The sequence below is a fragment of the Oryzias latipes genome, chromosome 17 (genome assembly GCF_002234675.1).
Source record: "Oryzias latipes chromosome 17, ASM223467v1".
Taxonomy (NCBI): Eukaryota; Metazoa; Chordata; class Actinopteri; order Beloniformes; family Adrianichthyidae; genus Oryzias; species Oryzias latipes.
The window spans coordinates 10,294,862-10,315,012 of NC_019875.2; the positions used below are offsets into that span (position 1 = coordinate 10,294,862).

The following is a 20,151-nucleotide window of genomic DNA, read 5'->3' on the forward strand; positions in this document are numbered from 1 at the left end:
ACCCTGGAAGCTGCAGCTGTTTTTTCTAAAAGATTTATTAAAAATTAAGTCAAAAGATTCAAAAACTGTTTGATGTCTGTTCGTTGTTTTAAGACGTTAAGAGGAGAGACTCATTGTGCGCTAAGACAGTCACTTTACTGTATCATGGGAGATGTAGTGCCCGTAATCCGCCGACCGCAGAAAGACCAGCGTCTTTGAGCTTCATGGTTTTGTTCACTTGTTCCAGTCTGATACCAGATTCTGTGGAAAGCTACACCGCTAAAGACGTACTTTAGCTGGTATTTTTGTTAGAACAGAGACTTTTTTGCGCTAAATCGAAACAAGGAAGTGAATACTTTAACCACTTCTGATTGGTCAGACTGATGACATGTGATTAAGCCTTCAAGAATGATTGGTGGAGACAGTTAAAGGGGCGGGACTTTTCCTTACACACTTATAGCTGCAGCTAAATCGCGCTATCCCGTTATTCTTATCAAAATATCTTTAATAGAATCATATAAACACAAAAAAAAATATTTTATGATATTTCATATTCTTAACTTCTCAGTGTTTTATCAGGGCCTGTTTGGATGAACAAAGAGCTGATTTCCTGGAGATGGTAATTGCTTTTAGATCAGTTAATGAGGGCAATTTCTCACGGCACACTTGACCATCTCCCACGGCACACTAGTGTGCCGCGGCACACTGGTTGAAAAACACTGTCTTAGATGACCCCACCCTTACATTGACGTGTTCTCCCTACCATGACAAAGGTGCATAAAGGTGGAAAGATTTCATGTAATCCATGGACACCAGTGAAGATCACAAATCATTGAAGAAAAAAGGTTCAGAGGCACTGTCTAGTGGGTCTAGATGACCCAACTCCCAATGTTAAAGTGCCTAGGATAGCACAAGGGTTAAAAGCCCTCCAAATCAGGGAACAGGGGACCACAAGAACATGGAGGAGAGGGCGTCTATGCTGTCACCCACCTGACTGTACTTGTCCTGTGACCCCCGTACCACAGAGATGAGTCTGTATCTCATACTCATGATGAGTCTCAGGGGTTTGTGACCCTTTATGCCAGAAAAAAACAAAAACTAATTCAGACACATCTTTATCTGAAACAAGAAATGTTATAAAAATCTGAGAAATGGGGGAAAACAACTTCATCTCCAAATGAATTTTAAAACTTAACATTTCTGCAAAGTATGAAGTGATCAAAAAAAACATGCTATCATAAACTGATTGGAAATGGATGTCCCAAATAAAAAAAACATGTTTCTTTTTCAAGAAAAACTACCAAGTGCACCGATCACACTGAGTGGGTGGAGCTTATGAAGCAAAAAGGAAGTTTTTACTGTCGGTCATGGAGGATTAGATCTGATGTCCTGATGTAAAAATACCACACCAAATAAAATAAATAATAACTGAATCCATGGTGTTTTTATTTACTTCTTTGTTTAAACTACATATTTTAATTCTATTATAGTAATATTATTTTACAAACACAAAAACTCCCATTTCCAAGTAAAAGAAAAATTTTAATAGTATTCAGTTTGAGTTTGAATTGAATATTAAGAAGATTTTTAAACATAGTTGAAAACTAAATTTCTTTTTTTATTCATTCTTGACTATTTGTTCAACAGTCAGTTCACTTTGTGAAGCATTTCTGTCCAAATAAGCAGTGAAACTCCTGACCTAAATGTGTTATCTGCACAGATTTGATCTTTATTGAGATGGTTATGCTCCCTCCCTGAGTGTTTCTCTGTGACGATTCTGTTTGGTGGAAGTTTGAAGCCTCACAACATTCCTACATGTGAGTCACCTTTGGGGACTTTTGCCTTACTTTCTGTCCGGGTCCGTTGTCGGCAGCCCACACGTCACAAGCTAGTACAAGATGTGGTGAAATAAGAGAAATTTACTATTGCAGCCCCTGAGTTAAAGTTTTTAGTTTTTAAACTAGTTTTTGAAGAGTAATCTTTTAAAAAGATGTGGTATTCATATAACTTTGCAGGGAAAAAAACTGTTTATTAGATTATGTGTGATTCAGATTCACATCTGTGAAAAAACCCAGGTATTTTCACGAGTTCTCCACGATGCTGTGCTTCAGTTTCTGCCTGTTTCCTGACGAGCTGCTTCAGCAGAGCGAGAGAAGTCTCAGACTTTGGACTCTGATCATTAACTGTCACCCATCATAAAACAATAAAATACACAATCACTCACACAGGCTACTAACCAAGCAGCTGCTGCTTTTTGTTTCAGTCATCATGAAACTGGCAAACAAACACGTCACAGTTTTAAATTTCTGCTCCCTTTGTTTTCGGTCATGGAGTCAGCCTCAACTCAAAAGCAAGATATTGTCAAGAAATTGTGTACATACATTAAAATAAAGGTATTCAATATAATTGAAGACACGATGAACAAACAGGAGCTGTTTTACTGAAATAAAAAAAACTTCAACTTAAACAAGTTTATCTGAAATGTGTAAATATTTCTCTTGTTTTTTAAAGTCAGGATCATCTTTGAAGCATGATAAACAGTTTACTTATTTTCTAATAAATATTAGGACTATTGATGAGTCACTTTTCACTATTTGATTAAGGGATTAATATGAGAAAAATAGACAAAAACATATTTTGAAGCCGTCCAGTTCCCCCAATGCCCTAATGAAAAAACAGGAAACTCAAAGCTCAACATGAAGAATCCTCATTTCAAAAAGTTCCATCATCATCCAAAACAGGAACAAGCAACCTCCGAGACATATAGGGCAAAGATCTCCCCTGCTCACTGTTGTGCCTCAACATGAACTTTAGCTTCATTCAAAGACTAAAAACTCAAATCTCAGTTATTTTCACTTTGATATTCAAACATTTTTTCATCCAAAATGTTGTTTAATACAATTTTTAGCCTTCAGGTGCCGTGGTTTTGATGAAGTGTGTCCTCACACAGCTGTAATACATTGATTTCTTCCGATTTGTTATCCTATGTGTTGTATTCGTTTTGTAACTTGAAAACGGGTCAGTTTTGACTCAAACACAATATATGGGTTTAAAAATTTTCTGAGTATAAAAAAAAGTAAAAAAATAAGGAGCCTGAACTTGAACCATGCGGCACTCCACATTTTGCTTTAATGATGACTACAGAAAATGTATCCAAATGTACTGTTTCTCTTGGGACAGCAAGTGAATTACAATTAAAACAGCATCAGAAGGCCAACCTGAAAGAGAGAAGTGGACTTCTGATGTCCAGGAACAGCTTCAGTTCTCATGTTTGCTTGAGTCCAGGGGAAAAAAGAGAAATAATGATGTGTCTGTGCAGTAACAACAGCTTCAGTCTGTTTCGGCTCATTCTCAGTATAAATCTGGGATTTAAACAAATTTCTGTTTGTTAAATTCTATCATTCCAGCTTCCTTGGTGAAAGAACAGGTTTCAGAGGTTTGTCATGTTTGTTCTTAGTGGTTCTTTAAACAAAAATCTCATGTTAGTGCTCCGTTCCTAATAATGATTTCTGCCCGTTTGAACTGAGCCACAGAAGTTGAGGTCTGTTTGAGACCAACACCAGAACAGGAAATGTGAACAAGTCAGATCCAAAAGCAACAGACTTCATGAAGGCAATACATTTATCAAATATTAGTCTGTGTGAGATGCTTCAGTCGCCACGAAGACAGAGTGTGTCTAAGGCGTGGTTACAGCCTCTCGTCATCATCATTATCATGATGAGCGCTCAGGAGGAATTGATGGGGACTGCAAGGTGTGGCCCTTCCCTTTATGGCCCCTGAAAGAGTGAAGTCCACTCTCAGGAGCCTCGGTAGTCAGATTCATCCGACAGAAGCAGTGGGGCAGTAGTTTCATTGAGCCTGCAGTACATTTTTGTTCCTTTTCAGGGTTTTTGGCCAAAGAGGCTCCAGACTTCATAACTATAAATACCTGGATTTCTGAGAGTTTTCTTGTTTTCTGAGTGATTTTATTTTTAAGTCTGCAACCATGTCGACGGCAGTAGAGGTAACCGGCTTCATCATGGCTGTGATCAGTTTTCTGGTGACCGGAACATCGCTGTCTAACGACTACTGGAAGATTTCCACCGTGTCCGGCAGTGTCATCATCTCCCAGAGGCAGTTCGAGAACTTGTGGCACGCCTGTGCCGAAAACAGCGCAGGCATCGCTGAGTGTCGGGACTTTGACTCACTGCTTGGCCTCCCAGGTAAGACAAGAAACCAAAATCACAACCAAATCAGAAACATTTCTAAAATCTTGGACAGGTTTGAAATTCTCCTAAAGAAATTTATCGTTTCCTACTAATCTTTCAAAAATAATCTCCTGTGTAGAGTTTGAATAATTGGGTTAAAGTGGTGTTACAGAGATAAGCATGGCTTTGTGTTTGATCTATTAACTATCAATTTTTTATTTGATTGAATCAATTTTTTTAAAACTTTCTAAAAAAGCACTGGAACCGTGGAGAAAAAGTAGACCAACCCACCATGTGGTCTTTAAGGGGGTCAAATGTTCAAGAGCCTCAAGTTTCCCTCCAAACACCAGATCAGGCACCAATCAAAGTCAGAAAACAATAAAAAAAAATCTCATCAAAATGAAAATGCAGCTCATTATTCTTATACATTATATAATAAACAGAACCCTGGATACCCTTTTTCTCCCCATTACCGCTGTAAGTGCTTGGCGCCATTTTGAACTTTCTCCTCAGCTGTGGTAAAATGGAGTCAAACCCCAGAAGTTTTCAATCTTTATTTCACTGTTTTATTTATTAAGAGTGGAAGGAAAGAAAAACCTTTTCCGATGAATATGGGAAAAACATACAAACAACTGACTTAAATACAAAAGATACCATAAATCAGCAAACGTCGTCACATAATGGAAGAAAAAAAACGGAACTGACAGCTTTATTGGTGTCATTTTATGTATGTACAAAGAAAAAGATAAATTCCAATAAAACAGGAAGAAGTCCAAACATACAATAAAGAAAATCTAGTAAACTTTGTCAAAGAAATATATTGCTATGTAAATTTTTTTAGGCCATGTGATCAGATTAGATACACTAATGAACTAAGTGAATGTAATATGTTCACTTTATTATATCGTTATATGTTTTTTTTTATTCAAAAGTTTTTATTTTTAGTTGAATGTTGTATCACTTTGACAGGGCAGCTGATCATGGATATTTTTCAGCGTTTGATGCTTTCTTGCAGCTCTGCTGCTCCTGTAGGTCATCAAGGGAGTGGCAGGTTTTTATTACCCGCTGAGGCGATTAGTTAATAAATAACTGAGCTGGCTCCAGCTTGAACAAGCATATAACATTCATCACCCAAATGTCAGCCTGTTTTTTTCCCCATTCCATATATAGTTTTATATTGTTTCTACACAGACATGAGAGAATTAGACACGTCTGACACATTTCATCACAACACTCTAGCAGGATCTTTTGACAGAAACATTTTTAAGTAGTTTGACATGAAAGCATTTGAACTCTGGTTCTAGCTCCTCTGAAATCCTGACGAGACTCTCAACATCCTCCATCACTCCTTAAAGGACCACTGATTCATTTGCAACTGTAATTCAAGGTTTGTTTTCCCTGTGATATTTGCAGATGCACATTTTCATAAAGATCTGATTAAGTTTTTTGGTTCTGTAGGTGCAGTAAGCATTGAAAATTTATTAGAGTTGAAATAAAATACCACTGGGATGTCATAAACATTTTTAAAAATCTACTTTTACCGCAAACATACATTTCTTTTTCTAATAAGTTTAAATGACCTGTGTCCCTTATGCATGTACCAGGTGAGCATCACTCCCAGATGTGACTTTTGCATTTCTCTTTCAGCTCAGTGGAATAATGTTTTTTGAATATCTGCCTTTTTTAATATAAAAATGTTTTGTTTTCTAAGCCGTTATGTTTGTTTCTGTGTGCAGCTCACGTTCAGGCGTGCCGCGCTCTCATGATCATCTCTCTGCTGCTTGGCCTCGGCTGCATTATCGTGGCTCTGCTGGGACTCAAGTGCATCAAGATCGGCTCCACCACAGAGGAATCCAAGGCCAAGATCGCCACTACAGGGGGCATCCTGAGCATGCTGGGAGGTGAGGCAGAGCTCTTCACATTTTCAGATCAGACACTCAAATGAATTTGAAGACCTTCACAAGGCAGAAGCAATAAAAACCGTCTAAGCAAAGAGGAAAGTCAAAGCCTACAGTCACAGAGGAGGATGCTATTGGGTCTGGGCATCTCTGTTAATAACAAACTGATTATTTTCTGTCTGGTCTCAAACCCAGATGATGAAATAAGTATCAAGTGTGTTAAAAGCAAACATTTTCATTTTGCTTCCATCAGACTCCTTGTTGAACTTTTTCTGAACATGAGTAAATCCTTATTGGTTAAATTTTTACTTGAGAGCAAATGTGCTTACCCTTTTTTCTTTACATCCCATAATGATGCAAAACAGACATGAGATGTTACTCATTAACCAGGAAGACCACAAAACAACCATTCAGATTGGATTTCAGACACAAATAAAAGTGAAAAAGGTTGGTACAGCTCTGTTCTGCTGTCTGCAGGTCTGTGCTGCATCATCGCATGTTCCTGGTACGGATTCCAGGTCGTCCAGGATTTCCACAACCCGTTTAATGGAGGAGTTAGGTGAGCTCACACACTCACAGCTTTGATCCTTCCACACTTTCATGTAGAAACACATGAGTCATGAGTAAACCAGAGATTTCTGTTACAAACAACAAGAAGACACATTCTTTATCAGAGAAATATCACAGATATTATTTGGCCAAAGTTTGACAGAAACCACAAGAAGAAACAGATACTTGAACTAAAACAAAGTTAAGAAACTTTAAGTTTATGGAAAGTATGAAACAGAATAGTATCCAAAGCAAAGAATCAAACATCTTATCCTTGAACATTAAGGTGGTTTACATGAATTTAATCTACGTACGTCTGGATTTGCTGTCTTAGGGCTTGGCTGCCCTCCTTCAAAAAGATGGGTTTGTTTGAGTGTGTCGTCATTACAGAGCTGCATTTGTGTGTCTGCAGGTTTGAGCTGGGGACCGGCCTGTACCTGGGCTGGGCTGGAGGTGCCCTGGCTGTGCTGGGTGGCGCTCTCCTCTGCACCGCCTGTAAGAGGGTGGCAGCTGCCAAGAAGGGGTAAGAGTGGACACACGTCACGTGACCTTCAGCAGATCTTTTTTGTTGGTGTTGTTTGCAAACATTGAATGTCTTTGTTTTCTGCATCTTTACAGCGGATACTTTGGAAAGTCTAAGCAGAAGGTTTACACCGCCACGGCCAAATCGGATCCAGAGTCATCCAGAGCCTACGTCTAACATGCACACAAATACACAAACACACACGTACACACCGCTACACTCTCACTGTCAGGATGCTTACTTGTGAAGCTAACTTAAGCTTTTTCTACGGTAAACTGTTCCAGGGACTGACAGTGCCGGGACAGGCGGATGCTCCGCCTAAAGTTATGACATTAAGAAAACATTCAGGGCATTAGCTTTATTTGTTTAACTAATCATAGAGACAAATCCTACACTGAAGTTTAACTGTCCTCTGTACTTTTGTTGTTTTTGTTTTTTTGTTTTTTTTGTAAAGGTTGAGGATGTGGAATCTTCATCACTGATCCTATGAATACAGAAGTTTGTGATCATCTGATTTCAATTGTAAAGAACACTCAGTTTGTTTGTACCTGAATAAAGTTTATATTACATAATAAATGAGCAGCTTTTGTTTCTGTTAAGCAAACAAATTAATGTTATAACATTTTTCTTCTCTTTTTAAAATCAAAACATCAGAAATTGTAAATCCATACCATGACTAAATAAATTCAATAAATAAATTCAATAAATTCAGTGAAATTTTATTCGGAATCTTTACACACCCCAACTCATTCATCTGATTAATAAACTATGAAGCTGTGGTTCCAGTTTCTCCAGTTCCACAGCAATCAAACTGAGACGTCTTGAACATGATCATATAAGGCTTTAATAAAACTGCTCAGCTAAATATGTCTATCCCAAAGAAATTACCCCCAGTTTTTAGAAAATGTAAACATAAAAGTTATTTTTTAACTGTGGGCACAAGCCCACATTTACTTCTCTGTGTGAGCACAGGGTGTGTTTTCAGAGTGTGCATTTGTGAGAGTATGCGCTGTAATCTGCATGATAATGATGATTAATCTCTGCACTCAGTACCTGCTGACAGGCAGGACAGTGGATTAAAGCTCCACACTGTCCACAAATAATCCTGAGAATACGCATGCACACACACAAACACAAACACACACACACAGACAGGTATGTACTCCTAACCTTCCAACTGGCAGCCCAGAAGCAACATTTTTCTCCCACTGTTGCAGATCAAATGTCCTAATGCAGTCTAAATTTCAAATTTCTGACAGAAATAATCCGGCTGTGTTTACAAATCCAAGTAAACACACTCAAAGTGCTTCAAAAACATTCTGTTAAAAGTTTGATTCTGTTAAAGACCCACTCCAATGAAAATTGTGTTTGTGCTGTTTTCAAGAAGTTATTGTAACATTTTTTTCATGATGGAGGACATATATAAAGAAAGTTAAGGTTAAAATTGCATTTCTGAGTACTTCTTTATACGAAACGTTGTGAATCAGAAGCAGATGAAAAAATGCTGTGGGGGGATCAAAGGTAATACAGTAGGTGGGCCACAAGCAGCTCCATTCTGATGCATCCATGTGCAGATAATTATATCCATGTGCGTCTTCGTTTTCCTCGTCTGAGGCTGATGTTAGGTTGGTGTTGTGAGGGGCTGTGAAGTAGTGGAAGAGAGTGTAAACAAAGGGATGATGGGAAGTCAGGGACGGCTAACTCCATGCCAACAGTCGTGCCCACGACTCAGAGGCAAATTTCCAATGAACACCTATCACATAGTCATTATTCAAAGACCACTGGGAACACTTTTCTAGATCAAAAGATGATCAGTAAAAGTGATTACTGTTTAGATCAATGGTCAGAGGGCCCTAACAAACATTACATCATCGTTTGTTTGGGTTTGCTTTGTTGTTTTTCTCTTTCAGAGTTATTCGGCACAAAAACGTTCAAAAGTGTTGCTCAGTCAGAACAGCTGCTTGAATTAGCAGAAAAACATGTAAAAATATAAAAAAAATGAGTAGAAAAATTGGCCCCTCCTGCTTGTTCTAACTGATCACACATTTCTCCTCACAACATCTCCTCACTACACAGTGACAGTGTTTAAGATTCCAGCAGCTTCTACTCATTATGCACCAAGCTTCCATTGTGAAATAGTTCTGTTAACTTCAGACCTTTGGTGCTCAGTTGACACTCAGAAAAATGCTCCAGGGTTCACCTGCAAGAGATGGTTTTCAAGCAGACGTGACTTCAGGTGAGCTTCCACACCTCTCCAAAGATCACGTCTGAAGAAACTGCTGAGAATTAAACATGAAAACTTGTATTTCTTCATCATCTTTGTGGGTTCATCAATGCAGACCAGGGGCGGAACAACAGGGGGGCAAGGTGGGGCAGCTTCCCCCCAGTGAAAAGATTTGCCTTCCCACTTGACCCCAACATTTGTATCATTTTTGACAAAAATTAAGAATTCATCAATATTATTAGTATCATGTATTCATCAATACACTTTATTTTGCTACAGCTTTACATTAGTAATAGCACCTCAGCTAAAAGAGCTGCTGTTTACATACTAATAACAATAACAAACGGTTTGAATTGTGGATTTTTTAACCTTTCATTTGTGATCAACTTCCACTCTTCTAACTAATTTGCCATCCTTCCAAAGTCTTCTGCCCCCTCCTGCCCCTGAAAAGGTTCTAGCTCCATCACTGATTTAAGTTTTGTGTCTCTGGCTGTGTTTTTGTGCTGCTTCTGGCCCCCACCATCATTGAAACTGAGCTAAAAATGAAGACTGAGCAGCTAGTGGGATAAAGGGAGAGCTTAAAACTGAAACTCCCATCAGCTTTCCCTTCGTGAGTCTGAGTCCGACTGTAATCTGGCCCCGATGTGCTGACTGAAGTGGAACCAGCTGCAATCCTCTCACCAACAGGAAGTCAGTCTGGATGCTTTCTGGGAAGGAGGCGGGACAGCAGGGGTGGGGGGCGGGTCAGAGTTCACCTCTCGGCCCCCTGATTGGCTCGGGGGGTGGAAAGATGCTGTGACAGCCGGTAGATGTTTACATATACGGCCTGTGTGACCGGCGCTGGTCTCCTCCTCTCATTCAGCCGCACACTCGTCGCCTCTACAAAACAGGTGAGTCACTCAGATCTGAAAACAGGCTTTGATCAGATGGTGGTTCAGGTCAGAAACAAACAGCAGCACTCAAGTGAGGAACAGGAATAAGAAAAGTTAACTGAGAGAAACTATGGACTGGGAGTTTAGTTTACGTTAAGATAAATTAGAAATTCATGGAACAACTGTTTATAAACTGTGCAGCACATCTTATTCTGGGGTTCCAAAGTTACTCATTAAGCTCTAATATTCAAACCTTGAATTTTACATTGTCTGTGAAAAAATGCATCAATGTTATTGGATTTTTAAACTTTCAGCACTTTCTTTTTGCCTTTTTACTCCACAAAATCTGCAAATGTTCCCCAGGGAAGCTCAGAGATCTTCCTGAAAAGATCATTCTGTTGGTCTAAGTGGACCAGTCCATAAGATACATTTGTTTGCTTTTACTTTTTTATGACAAAGTTTTTTTTTTACTTTATATGACAAATATTTTGTTTATCCATAACTTTGACAAGAACCTCCCTGAAATTAGTGTTTCTTTCTAAAAACCATTATGAGCACCTTTACTTTTACAGTAAAGGTTTTCTCCCTCTTTACTTCTAATGACCCATCTTGATCAGAAACACACATATCTTTACTTTTATGCTTTTATGTGGTGGGGAGTGTGAGGTGTGGGCTATAGGGTGTGGGCTTCTCTACCAGGTAGATGCAAACATAACTGAAGGGACTTGTCTGTCTTGGCAGGCTGGGATAGTTCTGCAGGAGCTGGAACCGGGTCAAACCCAAACATTTCTTCTCATATATTTCTTTTCAATCATTCAAAAGTAATTATAAAAGTTATTAAAGAAACTAAGAAAACGGAGCAGCTTTTTCCAGGGGGTATGGCATGTAGTCTGGTGTGAACTGCTTGCTGTTTTATACCTTGGAGATCCTCTCGCAGGTCACATGACTGAAATCCACCAAAGATGGTTTCATTTAACAGTGCACAGTTGTTTTTCTGAGAGTGTTACAGGTGTTTTTCAGAGTGGAGACGTGAGAAGCCTCTGGAAGGCTCTTCATAGGGTCAAAAGGCTTGCCTACGTAAAATCTGTTTAAATCTCTCAGCCGTCTGAACTTAATTAACATGGCTGTAAAGAAGTTTTAATCTGTGTAAACAAAACAGACTGACTGTTTCTCTAATTTAATGTCATTGGGTAATTGTGAGCTGAGTCCATAAATGTTTGACCACAAGCCTTCTTCCAAACACACACACAACACGCATACATGCACATTCATACATACATTATACATACAAAATGAATCAGGAAATTGATTCGTTGCTAAACACTGAAGGCACTGGACGAAGACAAAAGCATAACTTAAAGCACAATGTTTTCATCTGACATCTAAAAAAAAATTAGATGCTCTAAGAAACTCCTAACTTGTATTTTTGAAAAATTGCTAACATTTTTTTTAGATAAAATTAACCCAAATAAGTTATATGCGCAAAACCAAAAGCCATCTCTATAGTTCACCAGTAACATATATGTATATATATACACATATTGTTGTTTTTTATCTTAAGACTTCAAAATACTACTTTATTCAGAGCTGAGTTGATATGTCATCTTATGTAAACTATTTAGCAGAGAGAGCCAATTCCATCAAAACTGCACAAGTTTGTTTTCAGCCCAGAAAGATGATTTTCTAGACAAAAACAAGCAGAAGCATGAATAAGCTTGAAGTTATAGTTTAAATTCAGACAGAAAATTAGGGTCTCCTTTGGTTTGGGCTTTAAGAACAAACTCACTTAGATGTGGCCATTTCTCCATTGATCTGTGTGTTTAACCCTTGTGCTATCCTAGGCACTTTAACATTGGGAGTTGGGTCATCTAGACCCACTAGACAGTGATCTGAACCTTTTTTCTTCAATGATTTGTGATCTTCACTGGGGTCCATGGATTACATGAAATCTTTCCACCTTTATCCACCTTTGTCATGGTAGGGAGAACACGTCAATGCAAGGGTGGGGTCATCTAAGATAGCACAAGGGTTAAAAACACAAAAGATATATAAATGAAGCGGCCTCTACACTAAAGAACTGGAGTGTTTCAGGGTCTGCATCTGCAGGTCTCACAGCATATCAGTCATTGAATCACTGCTGGGGGGGTGTCTCTCTGTGTTGAATCAATTAAAGCATACACCTCCTTTAACTATCCTGACCTCTTTCAGCCGTTATTATTTGGTGTTGTCATGGGATTGATTGTTTTGTGCGATTAATTTATTGAGACCATTAAATAATTAATCTATTTTTAATCACACTTATTTTTAACCTAATATTTGCAGTAAAGAGTCTCATTTTGAGATATCTTCATTTAAATTCATGATATTGTGGCACAGTAAAAGATCAAACTACAACAAAAAATACCAACTTTATGATGTCTTCCTAATATAACAGATTTCCAACTTTAACTTTTACTCCAACGGTGTATTTTTTTCTCAATCTACGCGGTACACAGACCAAGACTTGCCCTGGGAGCAATGTAAGAGGTGTTTTCAGTTGAGTTCAAATAAAACGTTCATGCGAGCAAACAATTGGACCTTAGTTCTTTTATATTTGAGAACAAGACAATAGTTATTGATCAAAAATGAGATCAACCCGTTTAAAATAAAACATGATCATTTGACTGTAATTAATTAAATCAGGATTATTGTAATAATTCGACAACCCTAACAATATTTGCATTTTATATTCAAACTTTTAACATCAAAGGGATTTAAAAAGAAAAGAAGAAAGAAATAACTGGAAATTTTTACATCTGTCAGCCTAATGAACTTTATTATGCAGAAAATAAGCCATTTTTGACATTAATGAAAGATACTGGAATATAATAAAGTATACATTTATTTCTAAAAGATACATACATATTGTTTAAACACAAAAGGAAAACATAAAAACGCACTTTAAACATATTTACTCAAAAAAGACATAAAGTAAAAAAGTCAAAATAAAAAACTCAAAAAAGTAAATATCAATGATATTTACTAATTTCTTGTTAAATAATCATCACAAATTTCCATGAAAATGCAAAAATAGGAAGTTGAATTAAGTAGAACTGAAGAACATAGATTATAGAGGATACACCTGAATAAAAACCTTTTGTTTTCCATAATGGAGAAAATGTTCTTGCTAACTCTAGATTCTTTCCAATCCTCAGATTTGGGTCAGCAGCTCCATCTGCTTCATCATGAGTCCAAAAAATGTCATTTTCAAGAAGACCTGCAAAGACAAGTCGGTGAGTGGATTCTCTCAGGAGACACGCTGGAATTCTGCAGAGGAAAACTTTTGTAAGGAAACAAGTCAAGAAATACAGACAAAGTCTATTTTTCCCTGCCAATAAAAAATCACACAATTATAATGTAGGTGTTGATAAAAAAAACTACAAGTAGAAATGTTTCAACAGTATCAGTGACTTCATTTTCACAGATTAAAAATTAAAGTACGGTAGATTTTAATTTTTCCTTCATTAAATGTGAGGCTACTTGGCATTCTGATCCTCACAGGTTTCTCTTAACCCTTTTACTACCCAACAAAGACAAAATCAATAAAAACTGCTGCTTATTGCCTTTAGGGAGTAACACACAATCAGTGTTTTTAGAAAATACGTTTTCTAAATGTGCGGTACTGTTGAGCAGGTAGTTGAAGGGTTAAAGTCATGGTGACAAAAAAGCTATGGTGAGCTCTCTATTTTGTTTGACCTTCATTCTTCTGTTTTTAGGTGGGAGTTTTCATGGGAAAAAGAGATTTTGTGGACCGTGTGGACTCTGTGGATCCAGTTGGTGAGTTTAATGAACTTTCAAACATTTTAGTGTGTTGTTTTTTAAGTTTAACAGGTTCAGTGAATACTGCTTTTCTCAATCATCAAAGAAATCCTTGTATCTTGGGCCACATTATACACATTTTATAAATTATGTTGTTGCAAACCATAGATCAAAAGTTGACCTGTGTTTTCATGCAGCTACTAAAAGATTTTTATCACCTTAAAAATCATTTATATTTTCTAACATCTAGATGGAGTCATTCTGATTGATCCAGAGGTTTTGGCGGGAAGAAAAGGTCAGTACAGAGAAATGTCATTGATATCCTTAAACTCAACAGGAAACGGTTCCTTTAAGTTAATAAAAGTTAAAAGTATGCTGCTGATGCTATTATATGCAAACATGAAGCAAAATATGAAAATGAAAATAGTTAAATAGAAAACACTCATATTTATGGAGAGACCTAACTGCAGCTGAGTTACTAAACCTGTTGCTTAAAGTTACATTCAATCAAGAATAAATGATTTAGACTGAAATTTTTCTATCCATTCATATTTTGAGATTTGGTTCTTGGTTTTGTCTCCACCTTCCAGTGTTTGTCACCCTGTCTTGCACCTTTCGCTATGGCAGAGATGACATGGACGTGATGGGAATTGCCTTCCGCAGAGAGCTGTACCTGGTCACCCGGCAGGTTTACCCCCCAATGCAGGACCGCGACAAGACGGTGCACACCAGAGTCCAGGCTAAACTCCTACGCAAGCTGGGAAACAACGCCTACCCGTTCTTCTTTGAGGTGAGGCGTGACAAGGAACAAGACAGAGAGCAAGGCTTCTTTTATAACCCAAAAATTCAGAAGAAACCTTTTTACTGTAAGGTTAGTTGAAGAAATTCTTAAAAGTGACTGAAGTTGTTTTTGTCTCCTTAGTTTCCTGACAATCTGCCTTGTTCAGTGGCACTCCAACCAGCCCCCAATGATGTTGGCAAGGTAAGATTTTGAGAGAGAATTTGACTCCACAAATTATAATAGCAGCTGTATAGCAAGTACAGAACGCAGAGAGCTTCATGGAATGGGTTTCCATGGCTGAGCAGCTGCATCCAAGCCACACATCACTAAGTGCAAAGCACAGGATGCAGTGGTGTGAAGCACGCCGCCACTGGACTCTAGAGCAGTGGAGACGTGTTCTCTGGAGTGATGAATCACACTTTTCCATCTGGCAATCTGATGGACGAGTCTGGTTTTGAGGTTTCCAGGACAACGGTACATGTCGGACTGCATTGTGCCGAGTGTGAAATTTGGTGGAGGTGGAATTATGGTGTGGGTTGTTTTTAGGACTTGGGCTTAGCCCCTTAGTTTCAGTGAAAGAAATTCTAAACACTTTTTCTAAACACAGGATACCAAAACATTTGGGACAATTTCATGCCCCCAACTTTGTGAGAACAGTTCGGAGAGGGGCCCCTCCTTATTCCAACATGACTGTGCATCAGAGCACAAAACAAGGTCCACAAAGACATGGAGGACAGAGTCTGGTGTGGATGTACTGGACTGGCCCCCAAAAGGTCCTGACCAGAATAGAACACCTTTGGGAGGAAGTAGAGCGGAGTCTGAGAGCCAGGCCCTTTCCACCATCATCAGTGTGCAGTGGAGGACTTAACAGTTTTGGGGCCCCAGTTGAACAATTACAGCGACCCTCTGCAGCAGATGTATTAATTATTTTTTTTAATCCTTACCTAAATAGTAATACAATGAATAACTTCCTTGCTGGTCCACTTTTAGACAACATCAGTGTCAAGAATCCAAATGTTTTGCTAAAGATTTAAAAAATGAAATGGATGATGGGATATAAAGGTAGGCTTACTCCTCCTCAACAATTTCACCCACAACTCAGAGGTAAATGTCTCATGAACCTTTGCTGCTCTGCAGAAACTATGTCCTAGAAAACAACACGAGCTAAAAACATCATAATTGTAATTAAAAGACCACTGGGAATGCTTTTGAAATAGATCAAAAACTGACTAGATTGGAGTGGGACTTTAAGACAACTTTGTAGTAACCAAGTGTTCAGCTTGTTGTTTCTTGCACAATTACGCTTGAAAAATCCCCCAAAGAATATAGTAGAATGTACCTATCTATTCTCATACTCTATGCATTCAAATTTACACTCTTTTTCATATTTTAGTGAATCCAGTCTTGTATTGCAGGTTTTTAACTAAAGAGGAAATGTATTATTGTTGTTTTAGCCGTAGCCCATGTACTTTTTATAAATAAAAAAGTGTGGTTTAGATTTAAGAGGACCCCAAAGCATGAGTGCTCATGATTGAAATGGATTTAAAAAGTTAAAAAAATGAAGAAAATCTTTAAAAAGCTTTTTGAAAAACCTGGACGCTTGAAACTCACATCAGTGGATGAAAGAAGCTCCTCTAAAGATGATAAGACGTTTTCCTTCATCCCTGCAGCAATGTGCCGTGGAGTTTGAGATAAAAGCCTTCAGCGCTGAGAGTCAGGACGCCAAAGTTCGCAAACGGTGAGTCTACGATATCCCGTTAAAAATCCTGACCAAAAACTGTGTGTAACTTTGTGCGTTCTGGTTTTCTGACAGGAGTACCGTTAAGCTGATGATCCGTAAGGTTCAGTACGCTCCAGAGAGTCAGGAGGTGGCACCGAGTGTAGAAATCACTAAGGACTTTGTCATGTCAGACAAACCACTACATGTTCAGGCCACACTGGACAAAGAGGTGGGCTGCTTTGTTTGTATCAGTCTCCAGTTTCACACACAGTAGTTTAAACTATCCAGAATTAGCATCTACTTGCAGGTCAACTGTCTCTTTTGAGCAGGAATAACAATAATCTATTTTGAGCTATAGTCACAAACTTTAGAGATGTAAAATGTTGTAAATGAGAATCACTTTTATTTTCCTCTTAACCGTAGCTTTATTACCATGGAGAACCCATCAAAGTTCATGTCAACGTCACAAACAACTCCAACAAAAACATCAAGAACATCATAGTTTCAGGTAAAACAAGACTGCAACCTTCCAACTGAGAAAAACTAGGAGACCAGTGGTGGATGACACTTTGTCTTCTGCAGTGGATCAGGTCGCAACCGTGGTGCTGTTCTCCAATGACAGCTACACCAAATGTGTGGACTACGAGGATAATGGGTAACGCTTGCACACAGAAAGGTCACATGATTGATGCTCTGAAAAATGACCTATAAATCCATCACATTCTAATTGAAATGGTGATACTACAGGAAACACACTGTACACTTTTCTGACCAGTACTTCAGTTTAAGAGCAGTTGTCTGATTTGAAACGATTTACCTTAGTCAACAACATGCAACTGTGTCCCCCCTGTCAGGGACTCAGTGTCCGCTGGAGCAACGCTGAAGAAAGTTTACACTCTGCTCCCCCTGCTGGCCAATAACAGAGAGAGGAGAGGCATCGCTCTGGACGGCAAACTGAAGCATGAAGACACAAACCTGGCGTCATCCAGCGTGTAAGGAGACACAACGGACGGAAGCACAGCAGCAGATCCAGCATCCAACCAGTCTGACCTTCTGCTTTCTCCTCCAGGGTCAAAGAGGGGGTGCTGAAGGAGGTGATGGGCATCATGGTGTCCTACAGAGTCATGGTGAAGCTCATCGTTGGAGGGTCAGTCTCTGTTTTGGTCTGTTTTCAGCTGTTTCTTTTTACCAAAATGTCTATAGGCTGTACGGAGTCAGAAGACGGAATGTGCATGGCAGACCAACTAATGTAATGTTGATGTACAAAAAATGACAACAATTGTTTTTATTAGACAGATTATTTATTAAAGCTTAAAAGTATGAAGGGAAATTAAAGCAAACATCCAAGTTTGTGGAAAAAGGTCAGAGATGTCATTGAGAGAAAGTCTGTGCAGCAACAGCTCAGCTGTTAAAGTTATCTGCTCTCAAACATATCGGGCTGAACCAACAGGCTCATCACCTCCAGAGAACTGATCAAATTGGTTATGAAGCTGTAATATTCTTCAGATTCTGGTGCTGATCTTATCCGTATTTTTGTTTTTATTAATCTGGTTTTCATTTCTGCTTTTGACTCGCTCAGGATGATGGGATCCAGGTGAGTTCACCTTTTTCTTTTCTTCATGTGAATGTGAAAAACTAAAATAGTTCATTCTCAGCTTCATCGCTGTTCGTTTTGATAATGTATTTTAACAAAGTTGACAAACCGAGCTCATGTATTGCATATTCTTTAATTTTTTTTTTTTTTTTGCATTGTTGTTTTAATGTTTGAAGGCCCCATTCTGAAGTCTTAATGCAAAATGAATCTGGAAGGGGATCAAAATGCAGCTGAAGCCTTTTAAAAGCATTAGAATAAATAAATTAGAACAAAAATAACTAAAAGAGTGTGGATGATGCCAAAAATAATGACAAACAAATTGAAGCAAACCTCTGCTTAAAGGTGTGATTGTTATATGATAGATCAAATGACAAACTCAGGTTACAACACAAGTTGTACCTCCTGCAGATGGAACAGAAACACGTGAATCTTTATATGTCAACACAGATGCCATTTTTAAGTTATTGTTGTCACAGTTCACACATATTCAGTCAAAACAGAAACAGAGGGACTGAGATGAAGTCTGTAAAACAATAGAAACTCTGGGTTGGACACATTTGTTATTGTACATTTTTTCTGAGAACTTGATGTTTTGTGTTGCAGCGAGGTCGGCCTGGAAGTTCCCTTCAGACTGATGCATCCCAAACCTGATGCAGGTATCATGTCTTCATCTGTTCTTCATTTAAACAAGTTTTTTTTTTCCTTTTTACTTCAATCTTAATATTTTTTTCCTTTTGTTTGTTTGTTTTTGTGCTGCTAACAGTGAGGGAGAGGTAATTATTCCATTTTCCAAGTTGGTCTGTGGGTTTTGATTGAACTCTTGCAGAACATGAAGCAGTGCAGCGAGTTTGATGCACAGATGGGCGGAGCATCGGCTCTTTCTCCTTATCATCTCCGGCTCAGTTTTCCTCAGCAGCCTTAACTCATCTCTAAACATCAGGCTCTGGATAAACAGCTCAGACTGATTTTCCAGACTGTTAATTTAGTTTTAAATTCCTAGAATGATGTAGAAACATTAAAATGTTCAGAAATGATTGAGCAGTGAAGCTACATTAAGAGTCTATAAGTTTCATCCAGACCTAAAAATTAAATGTTTCCCATTTCCAGTGAGATGGAGGACGAGATGGTGTTTGAGGAGTTCAAGCGCTCCTACCTGAGGGGAATTATTGCTGGTGATGATGATGATGAGGAAGGCAACGTGTCGGGAGGAGATGACATTACGCCCAAAGAGAAGTGAAGAAAATTAAGGTTTGACGGACGGAAGCAGCTCAGAGATCATGTTAGAAATGAAAAGTTATTCCTATTTTCTTAAAGGTTTGTCCCTCCATGGCTGCTTGATTCAACCACAGTGTGCTGTTGAAAAATAAAATAACAAAAAAACACATGGATATGAATGTTTCACTTTAAATCATTGTGAATTTCTGGCTGTTCAGTTCTGCTTTCAGGGGTTCCCAGGTCTTAAAAGGATTTTTGATCATTGTTTATTCTTAATATTATTTATTATAAATTTATGTATAGTATTTTATAATATTATATCATATTATTGTTTATGTTTTAATAGATGAAAGTTATTTGAAGTAATTGAAAGAGAAGCTTTCTTGGCAATAAGCTTAGAAATTGTTCAACAAAAGAAATGTTTTGTGTGAGGTAGTGCTTCTGCATTTGCAGACTCACGGCTCAGACTCTCATTAAGATTTAAAGTTGTAGTGACATTTTTCTACAACTATAAATGCTGATTGTTTCCTTTTTGTTTCACTGAGGCAAAAATTTTCACCTTCAACCCGAAAAACTAACCAGCAGAACTCCCCTTTAGCAGCAATTTCAATATTAACATATTACTTATTTTTGAAAATGTTGTTTTCCTGTTTTTGAACATTTGGTAAATAAATCCTGGCTGACACATTTGTGAATTTTCTGTTCTTGGTTTGGTAAAATGGGGAAAAACTGATGTCTTTCCTCATTAGTTAGTAGCAAATGAGCCATTTTTCAAACAGGAGATGTAATTTTAGTGAAAAGGCATCAGTAG

General features: G+C 38.1%; 2 protein-coding genes across 4 annotated transcripts; both read left to right on the top strand.

Moving 5' to 3' along the window:
- Positions 1-3,781: 3,781 nt before the first annotated feature.
- On the top strand, positions 3,782-7,843 carry LOC101168738 (claudin-15). The gene is made up of 5 exons (XM_004078759.4): positions 3,782-4,181; positions 5,903-6,067; positions 6,542-6,623; positions 7,026-7,136; positions 7,232-7,843. The coding sequence occupies exons 1-5, from the start codon at positions 3,965-3,967 to the stop codon at positions 7,311-7,313; spliced, it is 657 nt and encodes a 218-aa protein (XP_004078807.1). The 5' UTR covers positions 3,782-3,964; the 3' UTR covers positions 7,314-7,843.
- A 2,310-nt stretch (positions 7,844-10,153) lies between these two features.
- On the top strand, positions 10,154-20,027 carry kfharr-r2 (arrestin). Of its 3 annotated transcripts, none has more exons than XM_011486173.3 (16): positions 10,154-10,250; positions 13,427-13,504; positions 13,988-14,048; positions 14,281-14,325; positions 14,621-14,820; positions 14,953-15,012; positions 16,482-16,549; positions 16,625-16,760; positions 16,955-17,039; positions 17,114-17,186; positions 17,386-17,523; positions 17,601-17,678; positions 18,111-18,125; positions 18,729-18,781; positions 18,889-18,898; positions 19,233-20,027. In XM_011486173.3, the coding sequence occupies exons 1-16, from the start codon at positions 10,170-10,172 to the stop codon at positions 19,360-19,362; spliced, it is 1,311 nt and encodes a 436-aa protein (XP_011484475.2). In that variant the 5' UTR covers positions 10,154-10,169; the 3' UTR covers positions 19,363-20,027.
- Positions 20,028-20,151: the final 124 nt, after the last annotated feature.

What these genes read in the sequence shown, in the direction of transcription:
- LOC101168738 (XM_004078759.4), top strand. Translation starts at nt 3,965, where the DNA reads ATGTCGACGGCAGTAGAGGTAACCGGCTTCATCATGGCTGTGATCAGT. An exon ending in CTCACTGCTTGGCCTCCCAG is followed by an intron (nt 4,182 to 5,902) that starts GTAAGACAAGAA and finishes TTCTGTGTGCAG; the next exon opens with CTCACGTTCAGGCGTGCCGC. An exon ending in GTGGCAGCTGCCAAGAAGGG is followed by an intron (nt 7,137 to 7,231) that starts GTAAGAGTGGAC and finishes GCATCTTTACAG; the next exon opens with CGGATACTTTGGAAAGTCTA.
- kfharr-r2 (XM_011486173.3), top strand. Translation starts at nt 10,170, where the DNA reads ATGTTTACATATACGGCCTGTGTGACCGGCGCTGGTCTCCTCCTCTCA. An exon ending in GGACTCTGTGGATCCAGTTG is followed by an intron (nt 14,049 to 14,280) that starts GTGAGTTTAATG and finishes TCTAACATCTAG; the next exon opens with ATGGAGTCATTCTGATTGAT. An exon ending in GTGGACTACGAGGATAATGG is followed by an intron (nt 17,187 to 17,385) that starts GTAACGCTTGCA and finishes CCCCCCTGTCAG; the next exon opens with GGACTCAGTGTCCGCTGGAG.